The 18,596-nt window shown below is 42.0% G+C and overlaps 1 protein-coding gene across 5 annotated transcripts in view; it reads left to right on the plus strand.

Moving 5' to 3' along the window:
* The first annotated feature begins 761 nt into the window (after nt 1-761).
* Nucleotides 762-18,596, plus strand: part of LOC137455386 (WASH complex subunit 2-like) — a 33,109-nt gene continuing 15,274 nt past the window's right edge. For 4 of the 5 annotated variants that reach the window (XM_068166136.1, XM_068166137.1, XM_068166139.1 and 1 more), the window contains exons 1-18: nt 762-817; nt 886-999; nt 1,481-1,645; nt 3,447-3,512; nt 4,172-4,345; nt 4,998-5,091; nt 5,495-5,553; nt 6,285-6,332; nt 7,602-7,706; nt 9,403-9,490; nt 10,718-10,786; nt 11,149-11,261; nt 12,088-12,157; nt 12,966-13,022; nt 15,001-15,168; nt 15,729-15,862; nt 16,797-16,892; nt 17,385-17,489. In XM_068166136.1, the coding sequence (XP_068022237.1) occupies nt 773-817; nt 886-999; nt 1,481-1,645; nt 3,447-3,512; nt 4,172-4,345; nt 4,998-5,091; nt 5,495-5,553; nt 6,285-6,332; nt 7,602-7,706; nt 9,403-9,490; nt 10,718-10,786; nt 11,149-11,261; nt 12,088-12,157; nt 12,966-13,022; nt 15,001-15,168; nt 15,729-15,862; nt 16,797-16,892; nt 17,385-17,489 (1,770 nt within the window). In that variant the 5' untranslated portion in view covers nt 762-772. The remainder of the gene's footprint in view (nt 818-885; nt 1,000-1,480; nt 1,646-3,446; nt 3,513-4,171; nt 4,346-4,997; nt 5,092-5,494; nt 5,554-6,284; nt 6,333-7,601; nt 7,707-9,402; nt 9,491-10,717; nt 10,787-11,148; nt 11,262-12,087; nt 12,158-12,965; nt 13,023-15,000; nt 15,169-15,728; nt 15,863-16,796; nt 16,893-17,384; nt 17,490-18,596) is intronic. The other variant, XM_068166138.1, reaches the window with a different exon arrangement.

Raw genomic sequence — 18,596 nt, forward strand, 5'->3', positions numbered from 1 at the left:
TTAAGACCAATCCAGTTTAAACCAAAGGGGATTTTACCAAAATTGTAAGGTAAGTCTTGCACTTACTTCTCTATGGAAACTAGGAGGAAAGTATCACTATACTTGTAAGACTGGGCACTGGCACACCCCACCGCAGTGCTCTAGTGGGGAATGCTGCAGAGGTGTTTCCATAACCTGCTGCACCTGCCACGCTTGACCTTACTCCTGGTGTTAGAGTAGGGCCGCTGTGCACGCGTGCAAGTAACAAGCAGTCTCTCAGTCAAGAGGGCAGACCTTGGAAGCAGCTACAGTGGTCGAAGGCATCCTCCCATCTGGTTGTCGCTCCTCTACCGTAGGTGATGTGGTTCTCACAACCTGCAGCAAGAGAGGGTTCGAGCGCCCCTTTCCCAGCTGGAAGGAGGCGCAGCCAGCTCAGCTCATCCATTCTCCCGGGGCCTCATGCTCTGGTGGCTGATTTAGGACCCAGTGGCTGCCTCGGTAAACCCCTCTGCTATTCCTGTGCTGCCGCGAAGGGCTGTTCCCGGCCGGGGCCGGAGAGGACGACGGCTGTGTGCCACCACCCGCTCTCCTGGGAACGGGCAGGGGAAGGGGAAAGGGTAGGAGCACGGACAGGTGCAACGGCTGCTCTGTGGCTCGGCCGCGGCGCAGACCAGCGCGGCCTCCCCGAGCAGCGCTACTGCACCCCCAGGCGGCCGGCCGGCGCACATGCCGCGCTGGGCGGGTCGGGTGGGATCACGTGGTGGCACTCAGCTGACGGACGGGCGGGCGGCGGATGGCGCCGGCGGGTGAGGGGGGAGCGCCGCGGCCTGTGGTCACGGTGAGTGCTGGAGCGGCACTTGCGCGGCTGCGGTACCGACTTTGCGGCTTATTATCCTTCTCGTGCAGATGAATGGGGCCCCGCAGGACGCAGCGGAGTCGGCGCCGGTGTGGGAGCGGCCCTGGTCGCTGGAGGAGATCCGTAAGGGCAGCCAGAGCTGGTCCTTGGCCTCGGACGCCGGGGTAAGCGCTGCGAGCAGGACTGGGACCGAGCCTGGGGCCAGAGGGGTGCGCGAGCAGCGGTTACCCTGGCCGTGGCCTCATCCCGGGGCTTGTGTGTTGTGCGGGGGCCGTGTGCGAGGGGCTGCTGCCACCCGCTGGCAGGAGCAGCGGCCTGGGGTTAGCGCTACTGCCCGGGGAAAGGCAGCACCCGGGGCTCCGCCGCGCGGAACGAGCAGCGCCGTCAGGGCTCGGCACTCTTCAGACTCTCCTATTGCTTTAACTACGCGAGAAAACTCAAGTGAGGATTTGGCCCTAAAATGAGGCAATGCAGAACGGAGTGGAAATGGGGATTTAATCCCGGGTGTACATGGGGCACCTTTAGTATAAACTGTGTTTATTTTGATGCTCCTTTGAAATGTGTGATCCACTCTGCCAAGGTCATAAACAGTACCCTAGGAAAAAAAGTTGGATGCTGACTATGGGTTTCCTCTGTTGTAAACAGCTGCTGCGTTTTCTACAAGAATTCTCACAGCAAACCATTTCCAGGACTCACGAAATCAAAAAGCAAGTAGATGGATTGATTAGCGAAACAAAAGCCACGGACTGTCGCCTTCATAATGTCTTCAATGACTTTCTGATGTTGTCCAATACGCAGTTCATAGAGAATGTGAGTATGTTCTTACACAGCATCACGCTTGTACTTCAGACATTGGTGTTTCCCCTTACCTTGATGTGAAATGTTTTGACATTTTGGCATATCCATTGATAATTTAGAGATGAAGTGGCTTTTAATTGCTTTCTGTTAAAGGATGTTGTAATTCCTTTGTGAGTGATACACTATTCAGTCTTGGCAGATTCCCTTTTGCCTTTTCTGAGTTACCTTCCTTCCTTTATTTATATGTGATCTGAGTTTTGTTTTAAGGACAATGATTGAGTTGGGGTCTCTGGCATGTCTTGATATATCTTCACAGGTAGTGTGAATGTAGCATTTGAATGCATGTGTCTGTCAGAAGATGACAAATGTTACATGATGCTGTAAATTTGCCCAGTGGTGTCATTTTATGCCAAAAGCACATAGTCTTAAAGATGTTAGATTGCAAGGAGTTGTCTGTTATTTGGGTCACAATGCCCATATTTTTTGATTCATGTTCCTATCAATATTGCTGTTTTAGAAAGGGAAAAGTTGGACCTGAAAGCCTGTTACAACACTGTGTTACTAGAAGCATGTGCATGATTGAGAAGGAAGTTCTTCACCATGAGAGTGGTGAAGCACTGGAATGGGTTGTCCAGGGAGGTGGTTGAGGCCCCGTCCCTGGAGGTGTTTAAGACCAGGCTGGACAAGGCTCTGGCCAGCCTGATCTAGTGTGGGGTGTCCCTGCCCATGGCAGGGGGCTTGGAACTAGATCCTTGTGGTCCCTTCCAACCCTGACTGATACTGATACTATACTATGATACTATGTAGAGCTTTAGTATTCTTTCAGAGTTATGGAGGGACTTTTAGCACTGTGAGTTTTATCAGGTCTTTTGTTTTCATCAGCACTGTTCTCAGGCCATGTGTATCTCATCTGAAGCAGTGATGCTATTATTGGAAAGATGCTTGCAGAAGACAGGATGAAGGAAATCTGCATTTCTGTTGTGTGTTTTGTGGTTGGTTTTTTGTTGTTGTTGTTGGTTGGTTTTTGGTGGAGGCTTTTTTTCAGAGCTGCAGTATCTTTTCTGGCCTTCTGTTGCATTTAAGTGTAACGATTCTGCTGAGAACAGTTTGTCCCAAATGTCATTAAGTCTTGGGTGCTCTAAGCTGTTTGTTCCCAAATATAAGTGCACAGAAATAGGTTCTAATTTCTGGATCTCAATATAGTTAATGTGAGAGATCTCTTTTCCCAGGGGCTAACTGAAGCTGTGTTTGAGAAATTTGGTTTCAGGTTTGCTGGTTCAAGGGGGACTTTGTTCACCTGTGTCTCCTTGGAACTAATTTTACAAAAGAGTGCTAGAAGAACTGGGTAGGGGAGATCATCAGATCAAAATAAGGGCTAAGGGAGGATGTGAACTTTCTCTATAAGAAGAGGAGAAGGGTAAAACCTAAGGAAGGAAAACTATCAAATGACAGAAACAAAAATAGCCCATAAATAAACTTATGTTTGACTTTTAAAACTGCTGGGATAACTTTGTTAGGACATTAAAGCAGTTCAGGTCAATCTGTGAACAAGGTTAAATGGTCAACTTCTCTTCTGCTACTGCAGTGACATTTGCAGTCTTGAATTGCCTTTGTTTGAGAGGCTGCCCAATGGTAAAGGATGATGACCTCAGTGCCTGAAGGTGCTTGCCATCATCTATGGCTTCTTTCTTAAGAAATAATGTGTAATTAATTACTCATTAACATTCTGGTTTGTTTTGTTGATGGTGCTTGTGGTTTACCATCTGCAGCAGTATGTTGTTCTTACTTGTATTCACTTTACTTGACTTTTTAGAGAGTCTATGATGAAGAAGTGGAAGAGCCTATTCGCAAAGCTGACACTGGAGACAAAACAGAGCAGGTAGTTAACTTAATCTGTGTTCAACACTGGTGAAAGGTTTGCAGATGTTGTCTATCTTCTCATTTTCAAACTTACTTTGCAGATGTTTACAGCTTACAAACAAAACTGATTCCTTTCTTCTTGCAGTCACTCTGTGTGTGTTGTTTAAATACAAAGTTGACAGTAGCATTGGAATCTACTACAGTGTAAGATAATCTTTTAGGGCCTCCCCAAGCTCAATGCTGTGTCCAGTAGACAAGACTTATGTGTTGATTTTCAAATGGCTGTGCGTGTTTTTCAGCACGAGAGAGGCCTTGTACCTCAGTAGGACATAGAGGGAGTGAACTGGGGAAGCAGAATCTGACTGCAATTCCTAGGGATAAAGACTCAAAGAGCTTTTTATGTATCTTACGTTCCATGTGTATTATACCATAAATGTTCCCTTGATGAGCTGTGAGCACAAAAAGATAGTACTGTGCTGGTGTGGATGTTTAGAACATCTCTGTTTCTAGGAGTAATAAAGATTAGTTCAGTCAAGCTAAAAAAGGTTCTGAAGGTCTTTCTCTTACACATAGTGAAAAAGCTTTCATTGTTCCAATTTTTAAAATTTGCATGTGTGTTGCAATGAGATTGAGTCTTGAGTAAAATGCAATGAGAGTGTGTTGTTCCTGTTAATACAGGAAAAGACAAGGGAACAGAAAGAAGCTGACCTGATTCCCAAAATACAAGAAGCAGTGAATTATGGATTACAAGTTCTGGACAGTGCATTTGAACAGCTGGACATCAAAGCAGGCAACTCTGACTCCGAAGAGGAGGAAAGTAATGAGAGGGTGGAACTGATTCTTGAGCCAAAGGTACAGGGATTAGTTCTTGCTGGGAGTATGCATTTGTGTTTAGCTTTTTTGAACTTGGTCTTTCCTTCTGTCAGCAGTATCACTGTGTTGGAATAGGATTCATACTTGTTATCTAAAAAGAGAATTTGATGACTATACCTGAAGGAGAAATTAACTCCTCCTTGTGTATCCTGCTTGTCTAGAAGTTGGGTTATTGTTAAGGTATGATACCCAAAGGGAGTTGTTTTAATGGCAATTAATTTGGAAAGGAAAACTTCAGTTTTGGCCAGAGACTTTTAAATATGTTTTTTAGGTACAAACTGTATCTTAGGTGGTTTTCACTCTCCCGGTAATTAAGAATCCTAGGAGTAGAATTTGAGATAAGACTAAGACTTGCTTGTCTTTGGAAAGATATTCTTGTGTTAGGTAACACCTAGAAAACAAGTTGAGACAGCACAAATAGAAGTAGCCCCCTTCTCTGACACTGTTAAAAAGGACTAAACCTCAAGTGGCCCACCCAGTTGAATTCTTACATCAAGCATGTCTCTGGTGGGACTCTAAACTTGCTTCCGTCTTCTATGAGTTCAGAAAAAAGTGTGTAAGACTTCTGCTGTTGTCAACAATGTAGAGCTGTTTGTAGATGTCAGAAAGACCCAATGTTGTCTCTTTTCAGGATCTCTATATTGACAGGCCTTTGCCATACTTGATTGGCTCTCTGCAATTTATGGAACAAGATGATGTTGGCCTTGGAGATCTCTCTAGTGAAGGTATGTGCTGGCATGACCTTTTATTTGAAGGCAAAGAATTAGTTTATAATCTGAGACTTTGGTCTGTTTTAATTCACTGCCTGGTTTATACTGCTTAGTGTTCTTGGACATTTAGAAATGCATTGTAGTTAGCTGCGGGGGAAAACAATGCGCTTCGTGCTGTAAAAAAAAAAAACACTTTTCCAGCATGCAAAGCAGTAACTTCTTGATTACTTGTGCTCTGTGTATTGGAAATGTGAAGTGCTAAAATTTCAGCAGCCTTCCACACCACTTTGTTTTCCACTGTATTTTTAGTTCTCTTCACAAAGTCTTTAAAGTTGGTGTTGGCATGTCTGGTGACTGCATTGCTCTGCATAGAGATATTAGGTCTGATCTTTAACTTTTCTGTTTTCATTCCTAATAGAAGGATCAGTAGATAGCGATCGTGGAAGTGTGATTGACAGTGAAGAGAAGGATGAAGAGGTAAGTGACAGGGTAACAAGCTACTTTGCCCAAGCATTCATGAGTTCCTTGTTGTGTGTTTGGCAATGGTAGGGGTTGGAAGGGACCTTTGGAGATCATCTGGTTAAACCCTCCTGCTAAAAGGAGGCTCACCTAGATGAAGTAGGTTAGCTACCTGTTTTTTATTCATGTGAGATCTCAAGATTTAATTTCACTTTGTGCAGGCAAATCACATTCTTTAAAAAAATTGCATTTGTGGAGAACAAATCTGTTATAAATTACAGTTACAACAAAAGGGACGGAGATGAACAAGAGCAAGTTTAAAAGGTTAAGTAGGTGTCAGTAATGCATCTTCAGGGCTTTGCCTCATAAATCTGTTGCATTGAACTGTCAATTTGTAGTAGGCTTTGTCTGCCTTGACTGAAATGTCTCTGCTTTATAACTGCTACAGAAGCATTCCTTTTCTGCCGAGGAGCTTGCTTTTGGTATCATTGCTCAATTAAAGTTAAATCCCTTTCAAGTTACTCAAATGCACTGTCAGATGGAGCTTGTTGTCTTTGCTGAATTAATGACTTTCTGGTGACCTCCATTCATAATGATGGTCAGCAATGAGGAAACATCTCCTTGGTCAAGTCACTGTGAGATCTGAATGTCCAAACTGAAGCAAGTCCAGAGTTTCTGAGCCCTCTGCTGTAACTATTGGATGAAGTAACATGTAACTGTAACTTGAATTTGGGTCACTTTTGTTCCAGGAATCAGATGATGAATTTGGAAACCCTAGTGAAGATGACCAAAAAATGGTATGTTTATACACTCTGGTGCATACCTGAAAGTTTTTCCACTTGTAAGACAGTGAGGATGCAAAAAAAAAAAAAAAAAAAAAGATAAGAGCTCAACACCATTAGTTACTAAAAACTTCAGTTAAAGCCTTTGCATGGGAAAGTTGTCCTGGCTATATAGCACTGTTGTGAAATTGAACTTGGGTTGAACTTAAACACATGCTTTTAAGCCATCATTAGATGTCAGGTGATGTGGGATGGCATTGTCTGATGTGCTTTACAGTCATGAGAGTTCAAAGAATCCATCCCAGGAGAACTAGATTCCTGTGGGATTGGTCTCTCTAGAATTAAATTAATTTTTTTTAACTTGTTATGCAGGAACACTGCAGTGTTGGTGTGACATGAAATCAAAAGACAGGAACAGTATTAAACGTTTGAAAAGTCTGTTTGGATAAGAAATGAGAAGGGAAAAGACGTGTTTGAAAAATTCAAGCCTGTCTTGAATTATTGGTAGTAGAAAAAAATCTTACCCATGTTTAGATATGCCACTGCAAAAGAGACTTTTATGTGGGAATCCTCAGTCTTAAACAGTGTTTCAAAAAGCTACCCTTTAATAATCTGTGCATTAATAAAACAATGTTACAAAATTACTCAGATGCTGCTTTAAGCTGTATTGGCCGTCATAAGGTAACTTTGTACTCCTGATGTATTTTGAAACAAACAAGTATCTTTGGGCTGTTGATAATTTAGTTCACTTCTGGGCTCTTGTCCATGACAGCCCCCAGCTGCTCATAATGCACTTCATCTTTTTCATAATCTTATTAACATGACTTAAGCCAAGTTATGGGCATGTGTTGCCTGCCATTCTGCTATCCACTTTAAGAAATATGGTTTGGGTGTTTTGCTAGCTGAGCACAGTGTTCCTGAGTTAAGGCAAAATGCTAGGTCATCAGTGGAGAGGAGTTTGTAAACTAAGGGAAACAGTCCAGCCAAAACAGTTCAGGCTTGTGTCTTCTTGTGAGGAGGTCCTTAGGATACTCATATCTCTGGTTTGGAAATGTTTGGTGGCACAGCACAAGGGTGTACTAGAGCGTGCAGTGACTTGCTTGGAGCTAGAAATACTCCTTCCTTACCTCTCAGAAGCAGGAAAGCCCCTCAGATGGACTACCAAATGTTTTCCTCCTTTCCAAAAGTTTGCTTTGAATATTTTATCTAAGCAGATGAATGTTTCCTGCTTGTTTTGTATGCCAACTTCAGAGAACTTACCAGGTTATAACTGTGTTTTTTCAGAGGACAATACAGATGAGTGACGAAGATGATTATGATGGCTGTGATCTCTTTGACTCTGAAAAAGAGGAAGATGAGGATAGAGATTTAGATGAAAGCACAAAGCCTGTAAGTATTTGTTGCCTCCCTATACATTTGACTTAGTTCATGAGAAATCTGTCCTTAGGAGGATTAGAAGTGTAGCTCTCAGTTACCTGGAATGGGTTCCTGTAGAGAAAGCCTGTAAAAAACCTGAATGCTCTTTTCAATGTGGCTGTTCAGGCTTTACCCTTTTAAACTAGGGGACTCTTGCACCCTAAGCTCGTGTCAAAGCTGTCTTTAAAGATCGTTAAGAAATTACTTGTTGACTTTGTGTGCAGTAAATGCTTCTTGTCTGTCTTGCCCTAACAATGAGGGGCTGATGAGTGATGTTGAACTTAAGGGCAGCCTTGGCTTTAGTGACCATGAAATGATAGAGTTTCCTCAAGTTGTCAAAGAGAGCATGAGGCAAGCTTACTGTGGATTTCAGGAGAGCAGCCTTCATCCTCTTCAGGCATCTGCTTGGCAGAGTGTCATGAGACAAAGCCTTGGAGGGAAGAGGGGCCCAAAAAAGCTGGTCAGTATTCAAGGATCATCTCCAGGCCCAGGAGCAGTGCATTCCAAGAAGAAAGGAGGCAAGCGAGAATGTCAGGAGTCTGGTATGGATGAAAAAGGTGCTTCTGAACTTAGCTGAGCAAAAAAGGAGAGTCTATAAGCAATGGAAGCCAGAATGGGCCATGTGGGGGGACCACAAAGAAGTTGTCCAAGCAGCCAGGGATCGGGTTAGAAAAACAAAAGTACAAATAGAATTAAACTTGGCTGGGGACATAAAACGGGAAGAAGAACTTCTTAAGGTACACTGGGGACAGAAAGGTGGCAAAGGAAAAGGTGAGGCCTCTCCAAATGGAGAATGGAGACCTGGTCATGATGGATACAGAGAAGGCTGAAACAATCAATGACTATTTTGCCTCAGTGTTCACCAGCAAAGGCTCTAGTTTTACCACCCAAACTCCAGAAAACACTGGTGGGAAGTGGGAAAAGGAAGATCTGCCCACTGTAAGCAAATAATAGTTTTGAAACTAAAGAGCCTGAAAGTGCACAGGTCCATGGGGTCTGACAAGATCTACCCAGGGGTCCTGAGGGAACTGGCAGATGAAGTTGCCAAACCACTGTCCATCATATTCAAAACATCACGGCAATCTGGTGAAATCCCTGCTGACTGGAAAAGGGAAAATATAACCCCCATCTTCAAAAAACATTAAAAAAAAAGGAATGCTCTGGAAACTATAGGCCAGTCAGTCTCACCTCAGAGTATGGCAAGGTCATGGAGCAGATCCTCCTTGTTAAGGCATACAGAAAATGGAAAAAGAGGTGATTGGTGTTAATCAACATGGCTTCACCAAGGACAAATCATGGATGGCCCTCTCTCTGGAGGAGTTCGAGAATGGGCTGGATGAGGCCTTGAGCAACCTGGTCTAGAGGAAGGTGTCCCTGCCCATGAAACTAGATGATATTCAAGCTCCCTTCCAACCTAAACCATTCTATAAATCTATGAATGACGTGAATTAAAAATTATGTGATCGTGAGGACCTTTTTTTTTTTAACCTTGACAAGCTCATAATCTTTTCATAGAAAGCTGTATTGCCTCTTCCAAGGGCTTCAGTCAAAGACTGGATAGGATATTGTACAAGTGAGGCTGTAGAATACCGAATATAGCTGCAATTGCATCAGGTTGGTAACTGGATTGCATGTAAAGAATATGCTGTTATTTATCCCTACTTCTCAGAAAAACAAGAGGCCAACATCATTTGCAGATGAGCTGGCAGCTCGAATCAAAGGAGAAGTGCCTGTCAAACTGGATGAAGAGCGTTCGTGTAAGTTAACTCTAGTTTTGATAAGTGCTTATGAGATAGTGGGGAACCTGAGAGAGAGCTGGGCAGAAGATTTTGTGTAATAGGTCAGTTACACAGGTCTGTTATTTTAATATGTACTATGTGAAAGCCCAACAAGAGTAATTAAAGACACTTATTTTGTGTTCTGGGAATCTTTTTGGACATAGCCTCTAGGACTGAGTTTGAGTTCACTAAGTGTTATAGTGGAAAACACATGGCTTTCAAGTGAAACAGGTCACTGCCCAAAAATATGTATTATTGGAAAGGTTTTCCTCTCCAATCTAATTCTCCCTTTGCTTGTAAAACTGTGCGTGTTTGACCACGTGTACTTCCCTCTGTTACAAGTATGCAGAAGCCACTGGTCGGTTATTTTAGTTCTGTGAGCAGTACATTGGAAAACACTCCAAGCAGTAGGTTTTTGATTTCATGTGGTATGGGTTGTTCTGTGGCACAAATATACTAAGCTTTGAGGAGTTTGTCCTTGATACTGTTTTCTGTGATATTTTAAACCAAATAGTACATTTTTTTTGTGTCACTTTCAAAGGGAGAGACCTTTCTCAAATGGTTATCCTTGCAGCAAAGCAGCAGTTGAAAATAGCTGACTGAAATGAAGTTGGCAAGTGCACGTGAAGCTGCTTTTGACCTGTAATTCTGTGAGCATGAACAGACTTCTTCAGTGTGTCTTTTTGTTCTTTAATGGTTCAAGCAATCAGGCTAGGTCTGTGAATATCAGAATATAAAACCTACCAGCTTCCTTTGTTCAGTTACAGGGAAATCTCCCGTTCATTGACGTAATCTTGTGTTGGTAGGGCCAGGGGAAATAATACTCTGACTTTGGTTTTGGTAGCTGAATCAAGGTGGAATATGTCTGGGGCTATTGGAGGTGCTCAAAAGTTCTGCATGCTCTGTGTGGGATCTGTACCACACAGAATGGAATGCTGCATGGCTCTCTTATCTCAGGTGACACTAGTCTGTGTGTGGGCAACTGTGTTAAACCCACAGTCCCTGACAGAATAATGCTATTAAAATTGTAAGTGCTGGTTTTAGAACCTGCACTTTGTATAATTGCTTCAGTGGGCTGATTTGTATAAAATAATGTAGGTCAGCTTGGTTAGATTTATTTTTTAGGTTTGTTTTACCATAGACTGATCACAGGCTACAAGTAAAGGTGGACCATTTTATTTTTGCTTTGAAATTTTCTTCTTAAAGCCTTGTCATCAGAGACCAAACCAAGGAAAACCCTGAAAGAGAAGAAGGAAGTTAGAGTTCCATCAGATGGTAGGACATCCTTCTCCTTTTTATTTTTTAATTGTGGGCTGGATTGTAAGACACTGTGTAGGAAATTGTGGCATGTACTCTAGAAACTGAGTGAGATATTGGTGAGCATGTAAACAAATCTAGGTTGTGAAGTGTATGTGAAACAAGGTTAGAAACAGGCTTAGTTAGAGTTCCTCCTTAAATGTGATGTGGTGGAGCAACCACATGTATCCCAGTCTGTTTACTGGAGGTTCTCTGTGTGTCGTGTTTATAAACCAGAGAGGGGATAGAATCAAACTGGTTTTTATTTTGATTATCTCTTCAGTTCCCTTTCCTGAAACTTGGTCAGTCTCACCACAGCTCGTGGCTCTTGTGCTTTCCAGATGAAGGTGATGATATCTTCAAGCCTCCTAAGCTGACTGATGAAGACTTCACACCGTTTGGTTCTAGGGGTGGCCTCTTCAGTGGTGGAACAGGCCTCTTTGATGATGAAGAGGTGAGAATGCTGGAAAGGATAGAAGTTGTGCACGTCTTCTTTTAAAAAACAAAAGATAAGATCCCCACAAATTCCCACCTCTGAAAGAAAGGGAGGGCAAACAGCATTTTGTTGCACGGTAATATTTAAGTGTAGTGGAACAGTGTAGCTTTCCAGTGGGGAAACCGGACTACACAAGTGAAGTACTTGTTGCCCTTGGCACAAAGCCCTCTCTTCTGCAGTGGTGCTGATGAAAAATGCAAGTGTGGTTCTAAGTCCAGTAGAGTTTACTGTAGAATTGTCTGTAGAGGTAAATCAAATGCCATACAGTTTCTTTAGTTGAAAACAACTCGGTATTCTCGCAGGCATTGTAATAAATTTTGTCATTCACTCTTTCTCCCTGAGTGTCAGAAAAGTTTCCCATACTGCATCTGGACAATGATGCTGTCTGGTTTCTGGCCTTATTTTAGCATAGTCTGTGCATGTGAAAGGGGATAGAACCCCCATGTCAGGAATACTCTGATAGTGTAAAACAAGTGATTGCCTCTCATTTTATCATGCAGTTGATGTTTGTAACAGTCAAGGTGAGTAAACAGCAGTAAACAAACTGACAATGTAAGATAGATAGAAAGCTCCTCCTCTCATTGTATGCACTCAAGTTAACACTTGAGCACCTAGGTTTAAGTCTGTATGTGCAGATGCCTCTTTGAGAAGGGAGTGGTGCTTACCTCCTCTATCTTGGATTAGAAGTGGATATCCTGTGCGGAAAAATCAGCAGCTGTCTTTTCCTGAAAAAAACACCAACAACAAATTCACCACTTCCTCCTCTTTTCATTTTCTTCTACAGAGTGATCTTTTTGCTGAAGCACCAAAAGAAGAATCCAAAGAGAGAGAGGAGCAAGTCCCAGTAAGTGAAGGTAAGAACCAGTTGTATCCTGTAGTCCTGTCTGTGCTGTGATTTATCACTGTTTTGTTTCCAAACTACAAAGTCTGGAGTAGCAATTGTTGGCAAGTCTCTTCTCCTCAGTCTTAATGGAGAACAGCTGTGTTTTCCTTGAATTTTAGATGTGTTTATTCACTATGATCTCTTACACCTACTCTCCTGGAGCTGAAAGAGTGCTCTTACTGATGTTGGCAGAGTTCTCTGCATGCACTGGGTTCCTGCTGCTGAAGAGTGCTTTGCAGGATCCAGTTGTGGGTTTCAGTGGAGTAAAGATTCCTTCTTGCATATTAATGCACTTCTGTTTCCCATTAGCTGCATATCTAGACCCTCTAAGAGTCTGAGCATACATTCTGTACTGCAGAAGCTTTTACTTTGATGAATTTTTTGATCTGTGTTGGGAGACTAAACACTTTCGGGTGTATTGCATTGAAGTGGTTTTGAATGTGTGAATCTGAACTCTTGTAAATAATGCTACACGTAAATGTGTATCATGTGTATAATCTTCAGTTTAGTAAAGTTGTTTTGTGAAGTTTTAATAGAGGAAAAATAGCTGGACTGTTTTATATATATATATATATATATATATATATACATACATACATACACACCCCAGAACTCCCAGGAGAATGTCTAAAGAGTTCTCAGTTGTTGGGGGGGGGTTAAAAACCAAACCCTGAAGTAGCTCGAAAGACTTCTTAGATTCCTATTTCTATGGTAGAGTTCTGAAAGCTTGACAGATGAAACAAATGCATCCATTTGTATTGTACTTCCTGTGATTTCAGCATCCTCTGCAAAGTCCTTAAAGAAAGTTCCTGCAGGTGCAGTATCTCTGTTCCCAGGTATGATTCATTCAATAGCAAACCGCTTGATGCACAAAATGCTTTTCTTTAAAACCAGCTGGGGAGGTTTTAAAGAAGAAAACTATCCAAATGCAGCAGCACTGCATTGCTTAATTTATGCTTAGGGACAAATACGTGTGCTTCTACCTGTGTTTGCCTAAACTGCAGCATGCTTTATGGGTAATCAAGATTCTGTAGGAGCTCTGAAGGTCAGTGTCATTGATGGCAGTTACTAGTAGCTGTCAGCTTCCAGTTCTGTGCTGTGAACTTCTAAGGATGTGTATTACTCTGCTATTATGCAGCAGTGAATGCAGACACACCTTCTACACTGAGGAAGAAGTTAGTTTTGGTCTTTCAGATTTGATCATATTCCTTTGGTCTAGCAAAAGAACAGTTTAAACATCAAGTTTCTATACTTATGTGGCACAGGTAGTAAAGACCAATCATATTTCTGTGGGTTTGATTAGGAGGATCTGTATACATGGGGCAGGACCACATCTATAACTTAGAGCTAAACAAAAGAATTGTGCTAAGATCCCTGTTCCATATCAGGCTTCAAGCTGATCATTGGAAAGAAACACGTTGCCAGTCTCTCTGAATCAACTGATTTTCCTGTCTTTGTGTAGGGTCTTCACCTGACTGAGTTACCATAATTTTAAATTTTTCCCTTTATTAAGACAGGCCTATTTTAACACTGGCTTCAGTTAACTGAGCCCTCAATCAGCATGTTTTTAAAGTAGGCTGTATGCAAGTACAGACTTCTTACTCAGGATCAAAGATATACATCAACAATGGCCATTCTACATAATGGTAAGACTTGGTAGCAGATGGAGGTTTTCTTCATTCTTTGCTCTCTTTTGGAGATACTGTTGCATAAGCAGTGAATTTCCCATCATTCTACAAGTGTCCTGTTCTAGTTCATCAGGAATTAAGTTACGTAGCATTTACACAAAGTATTCAGTTGCTCCCTCCATGTAGACAGGATAAAGTCGCCAGAGAAAAAAACAAGATTGAGGCTCCTTTGCTATTTGAAATCACTTGATGAACGCATTCCCAGTCAACAGTTTGTTTAGGAACTTGAGAATGTTTAATTAATTGAACTTTGTGACTGTATTCCTGTGAGTCCTCTGGCAGTTCCTAATTGGAGGATACCCTTTTTTAAATAAAAAACTGCTGCTGTGCTGGTCAAAATTTGTGTGGTCTACTAACTTTTAACCAAATAGCAGTTGTTCTACTTTCTGCCAATCTTTAAATTTAAAATACCTTTCTCCCTGCACCAACCCCCCTGCCCTAGTTTCCAAGCATTTATATGTAATAAGCCAAAATAATCAGGCTGCTAGTTTTGACCAAAAACACTGCAGTCTATTGGCATGCATATGTCACTGAAGCTGAACATTTCTACACCAATTGTAGAGGAAACAGTTGTTACTAGCGTACTCTAGTTGATCACTGTCGTATCTGAAGTGCACAGCGATCTAGGGAGGAAACTCAGCCTCATCCTGCAGTAATGCCAGTGGTCTTGCATGAAAGTGGAGTTCCTCAGAAGACCTTGATCTCCAATACTTCGCTCTCCTCAAGCATCTTAACACTTTGATTTGTCCACAGTGATGTGGCTTGCTAAAGTAGCATGCTGGCTTGGAAAATCCATAGGGGCAACACTGTGGAACACCTGGGTCTTCTAGCTTTAATATGGAATCTGGCTGCTGTTCCTAGGGAACATGACCAGGCTGGAGGAATAAGTGATTGCAGTGAGAGTGAGGGGGCCATCTGTCTGTGACTTGGCTTTATCGGGGAGTTTCTAGTTAATGGTTTTAATGCAGCACTCTTGCGGGAGCACATTAAAAGTTGTGATGACAAGCCTGCCTGGTTCCATTTAGTATGGTATGAGTTCAGATTTTTTGGAAATCTGGCAATGTTCTCTGTGTGGTTCATTTTTGGTTGTTTGTTTTGTTTTTTTTTCCCCCCACCTGACCTGCAGGAGGAAGTGATGTGTTTAGTTCCACCATAACTGTGGAAAAAGACAAGAAATCTGCAGGACAGAGCACAAAGAAAACTTCTAAACAGCCTGGAAAAATTGTTCTGTTTGATGACGATGATGATGATGATGACTTCTTTGTGGGAGCAATTAAAAAGCCTCCAGATTCAGGTACATCTATTACATGTGCAGTGGAAGATTAAATGTTAAAGGTCATCAAAATTCAAATTGATAGAAACCAATGAGCTACAAAACTCAAATCTACAGCACTACTACTTCTTGGCCTTTTTGATTTTGTTTGAGCTTTTTTTTGTTGTTGGCATTTCTGTTCCTCAAAGCAGCATGCTCTCAACCAGCTTTCCTCTCTTAGTATGCTCCTATTGCTAGGATGTTCCTTCTGTTGCTAGAATCGTCAGGAAATGATACAGAATTTATTCATACAACCTTGAGGCCCATGCCCAGCACACCCTATTGCCAGACTCTAGTTTTTTAGAGGTGCCAAGCCAATAAAACCCCCTGGCTTTACCCCAATGCTTGTTGACTGTCAGCAGTGCTCTCAGGTAGGTGTGTTTCATTTTGGGAGCTTGTCTAGCTATTTCTCTTAAAGACTCCTAATTTTGGTCATCTTCAAAAAGGAAACATATTATCTTTTGAAACTCTAGTATCTTCTCTTGTTCAGTAGTGGCTGCTCTGGTTTTGTAATTCCTTGTTTGTTTGTCCTCCTAATGCAGTCAAGCCCACAACTGACCTTTTTGATGATGATGAAGGAGGTGACCTATTTAAGGAAAAACCTGCCATTCCTCACGTGGTTGCTGGCACAACTAAAGAAACAGAAAGCCACAAAGAAACAATCATGGAAAAAAAGGTAATGGCATGTAAGTAGATTGTTTGGCTAAGGCTTTAGGAAAACAATTGCTATTGCAGCTGAAGTCATCTTTACATGTACAACACTATGGAAGTGCCATATTTGTGAAACAGAACTAGGTACACAGGGTCTTCCATGACTCAAGTACTTCAGGGGTCTTTAAATGTCTTTTGCCTCTTAAACTTCTGATTTATTGGAGGCTTTTCTTGTGCAGGTGGTATTTGGAAGAATCTTATTAAGGTAGGATTGAAATGAGAGCAAAATAAGAAGCCTCTGATGTTAGAAAATGTTTATGAAGTTTATGGGCTGAAATTAAATGAGCCTGACAACCTTTGGTGGATGTCATAGTTCTACCTAAGCATGCACAATACTTGGTGTGCTTAAAAAGCTGTTTTTCAGCAAAAAACCCTGAAATTGTAGAAAGCTCTAAATGCTGTTCTGAGAACACATTTACAAAGATGAGAGCCTCCTCATGCCCACTCCACTTTCATTTTCAGAGAAGTGTCTTGAGGAATGTAGTACTGCTGCTTTTAACTCCATTGCAGACATGATGTATATTCATTTTATGCATATTTGCTGTCCAAGGAGCATTTGAACATAATGAGCTACAGTGACTCTTCTCTCTGGATTGAAGAGCACTTGTTAAACATTTTCATTTAACTCACAAGGGGGCCTGACATGAGCTGCCAAACATGGTTTCCTGCAGAGAAGGATGGTGGTAGGAGGGGAGGTCTATGGTAAGACCTGCAAGTCACTTGAGTAGCTATAGCTATGTGTGAGGCACTTACACAGCACCCGGGTTTTGGACTTCAGCCCATGGATTGTGTTCTGTGCCTTCAACTGCTGGGGCACTGCCAACAGCATGCCTCCTAGAGAGGGTCATATGATGTGCCTGCCCATGGATGCTGATGTAGTGTCTTTATTTGTCCTAAAGAGTCAACACGCATCTGGAAGTGAGGACTTCAAGTCTTTTTCTGTAACACCTCCAAGCACACAGAGGGGCCTCTTCTCTGATGAGGAGGATTCTGAAGTGAGTATCTCTTCAATAATTCCCTACAGAAATCTCATGAGTCCCCCTGACTTCAGTCCACTTATATCTGGGAACTCATTATTTACCTGTAGGACAGGGAAATCTGACATCCGTGAATCTACTTCCAGCCATTGTGAAAGTTCCTTCTCCAAGAGTGGAATCTCTGGCAATGTTTTCCCTATCTTCAGAAAGTTAAACTTGTGTGGTTACAGGCATAAACTGAAGGCCTGAAGAAGGAAAAGAGCAGCGAATAAAGCATCAGAAAAGAGTGCATATATTTAATCTTGCATCCTCAACTCCCAGCTAGCAATTAAATCTGCAAAGCTGAGGGAAATCCCTGTAGAGTTGCAGATGACTGGCACATCTGGAAAAGGCAGTCTTTCCATACTTCATAGACACACTTCTTTAAGTGGGACAGTTGTGTTTTTCCTTCTAAAAGTTCTTAAATGTATAGCATTGCTTTGCAAAGTGACATTTCTTTGGTTTGCATAGGACTTGTTTTCATCAAGTAAAACTATGAAGTCCAAAGCTACATCTCTCCTCACTAGCAAGTCCACGACAAAAGCTCCACTCTCCTTGTTTGATGATGATGGAGAGGTAAGTACCACTTCCTGATACTGCCTGTGTATGGGAATGCTTCTGCACAGCCTATTGCAAATGCAGCAGGAAATACTTGGAAGTTTACAACACCAAGCTTGTAAATGGAGCACTGTATTAGGGCACTAAATCAACCTTGCGTTCTGAGTATGTGGACAGGTTTGTGGAGGAGAGCCATAGCAGGGACTCCTGTGAGTTCTTGGTGTCTTTTTTTAGTATTTTGCAGTCAGTCCGTATCATCTCTGGACTTAAATATGAAGGATGTTATCCTTTGTTGATAGGACTAGAAAACACTAAGCAATAGAATGGGTAAGAGCTCCAGGAAGCTGTTTTATTCTGGCTTGTGATACCTAGCCACATGGATGACTTCACTTGTCTTGTGTCATGGCTGGTAAATTCCTTTTTTTCTTGCTTTTCAGTGTGTAAGAATTGTGGCTGCTAGTGTAGAAACTGAGATTGGAGTACAGTTTGTGCAAGAAAAATTAACAGAATTGAATTAGCATGTTCTTTTCTTAGCTATTTTACCCTTTTCTCCTTCCCACACACCTTCCAAAGAACTTTAAACTCTGGTCCTGCAACCTGTATGGTGAGTTAACTTATCCTATGGTCTTAACCTGAGGCAGATAGGAGGTCTGCTCAGACTCATAAGATAGAGAACTCCTGGAAACTCAAGATAAAGGTTTCTTGGTCAAGACAGAGCTGCTTCCAGCTCACCATTCTGAATAAGGGCTGTTCAGAAATGGCTTTCAGGATAGAGAAAGTTGTGCTATTGAACTGAAGTTTAAACTGAGTGGAGAAGAACATAAGTGTTAGGTGATGAAGTGAACATATACTTTTGCATATTCTGAAGCCTATATAATAATCTGCATAAGTGTTTTCAGGTGAGAATTCCTGGTTCTTTGCCATTGATAGTGGTTCCATTTGCCTGTTGCCTATCCTGTCAGAAGAGGGTTTGTTTGCTATTTCATTATGTGAATGTAGAAACAGTGCCCCATTGTGTCAACAGCTGTGGAACAAAATTGCTGGTTGGTGTTTTTTGGTTGCTAATCAAGCTTATGGTGGAGAATTTGTAGGCCAAAACCAGGCTGTGTGCTTACAAATTCCTGA

This window comes from Melanerpes formicivorus, unplaced genomic scaffold (genome assembly GCF_026170545.1).
Source record: "Melanerpes formicivorus ecotype bairdi unplaced genomic scaffold, bMelFor1.0.p_v2 SCAF_98, whole genome shotgun sequence".
Taxonomy (NCBI): domain Eukaryota; kingdom Metazoa; phylum Chordata; class Aves; order Piciformes; family Picidae; genus Melanerpes; species Melanerpes formicivorus.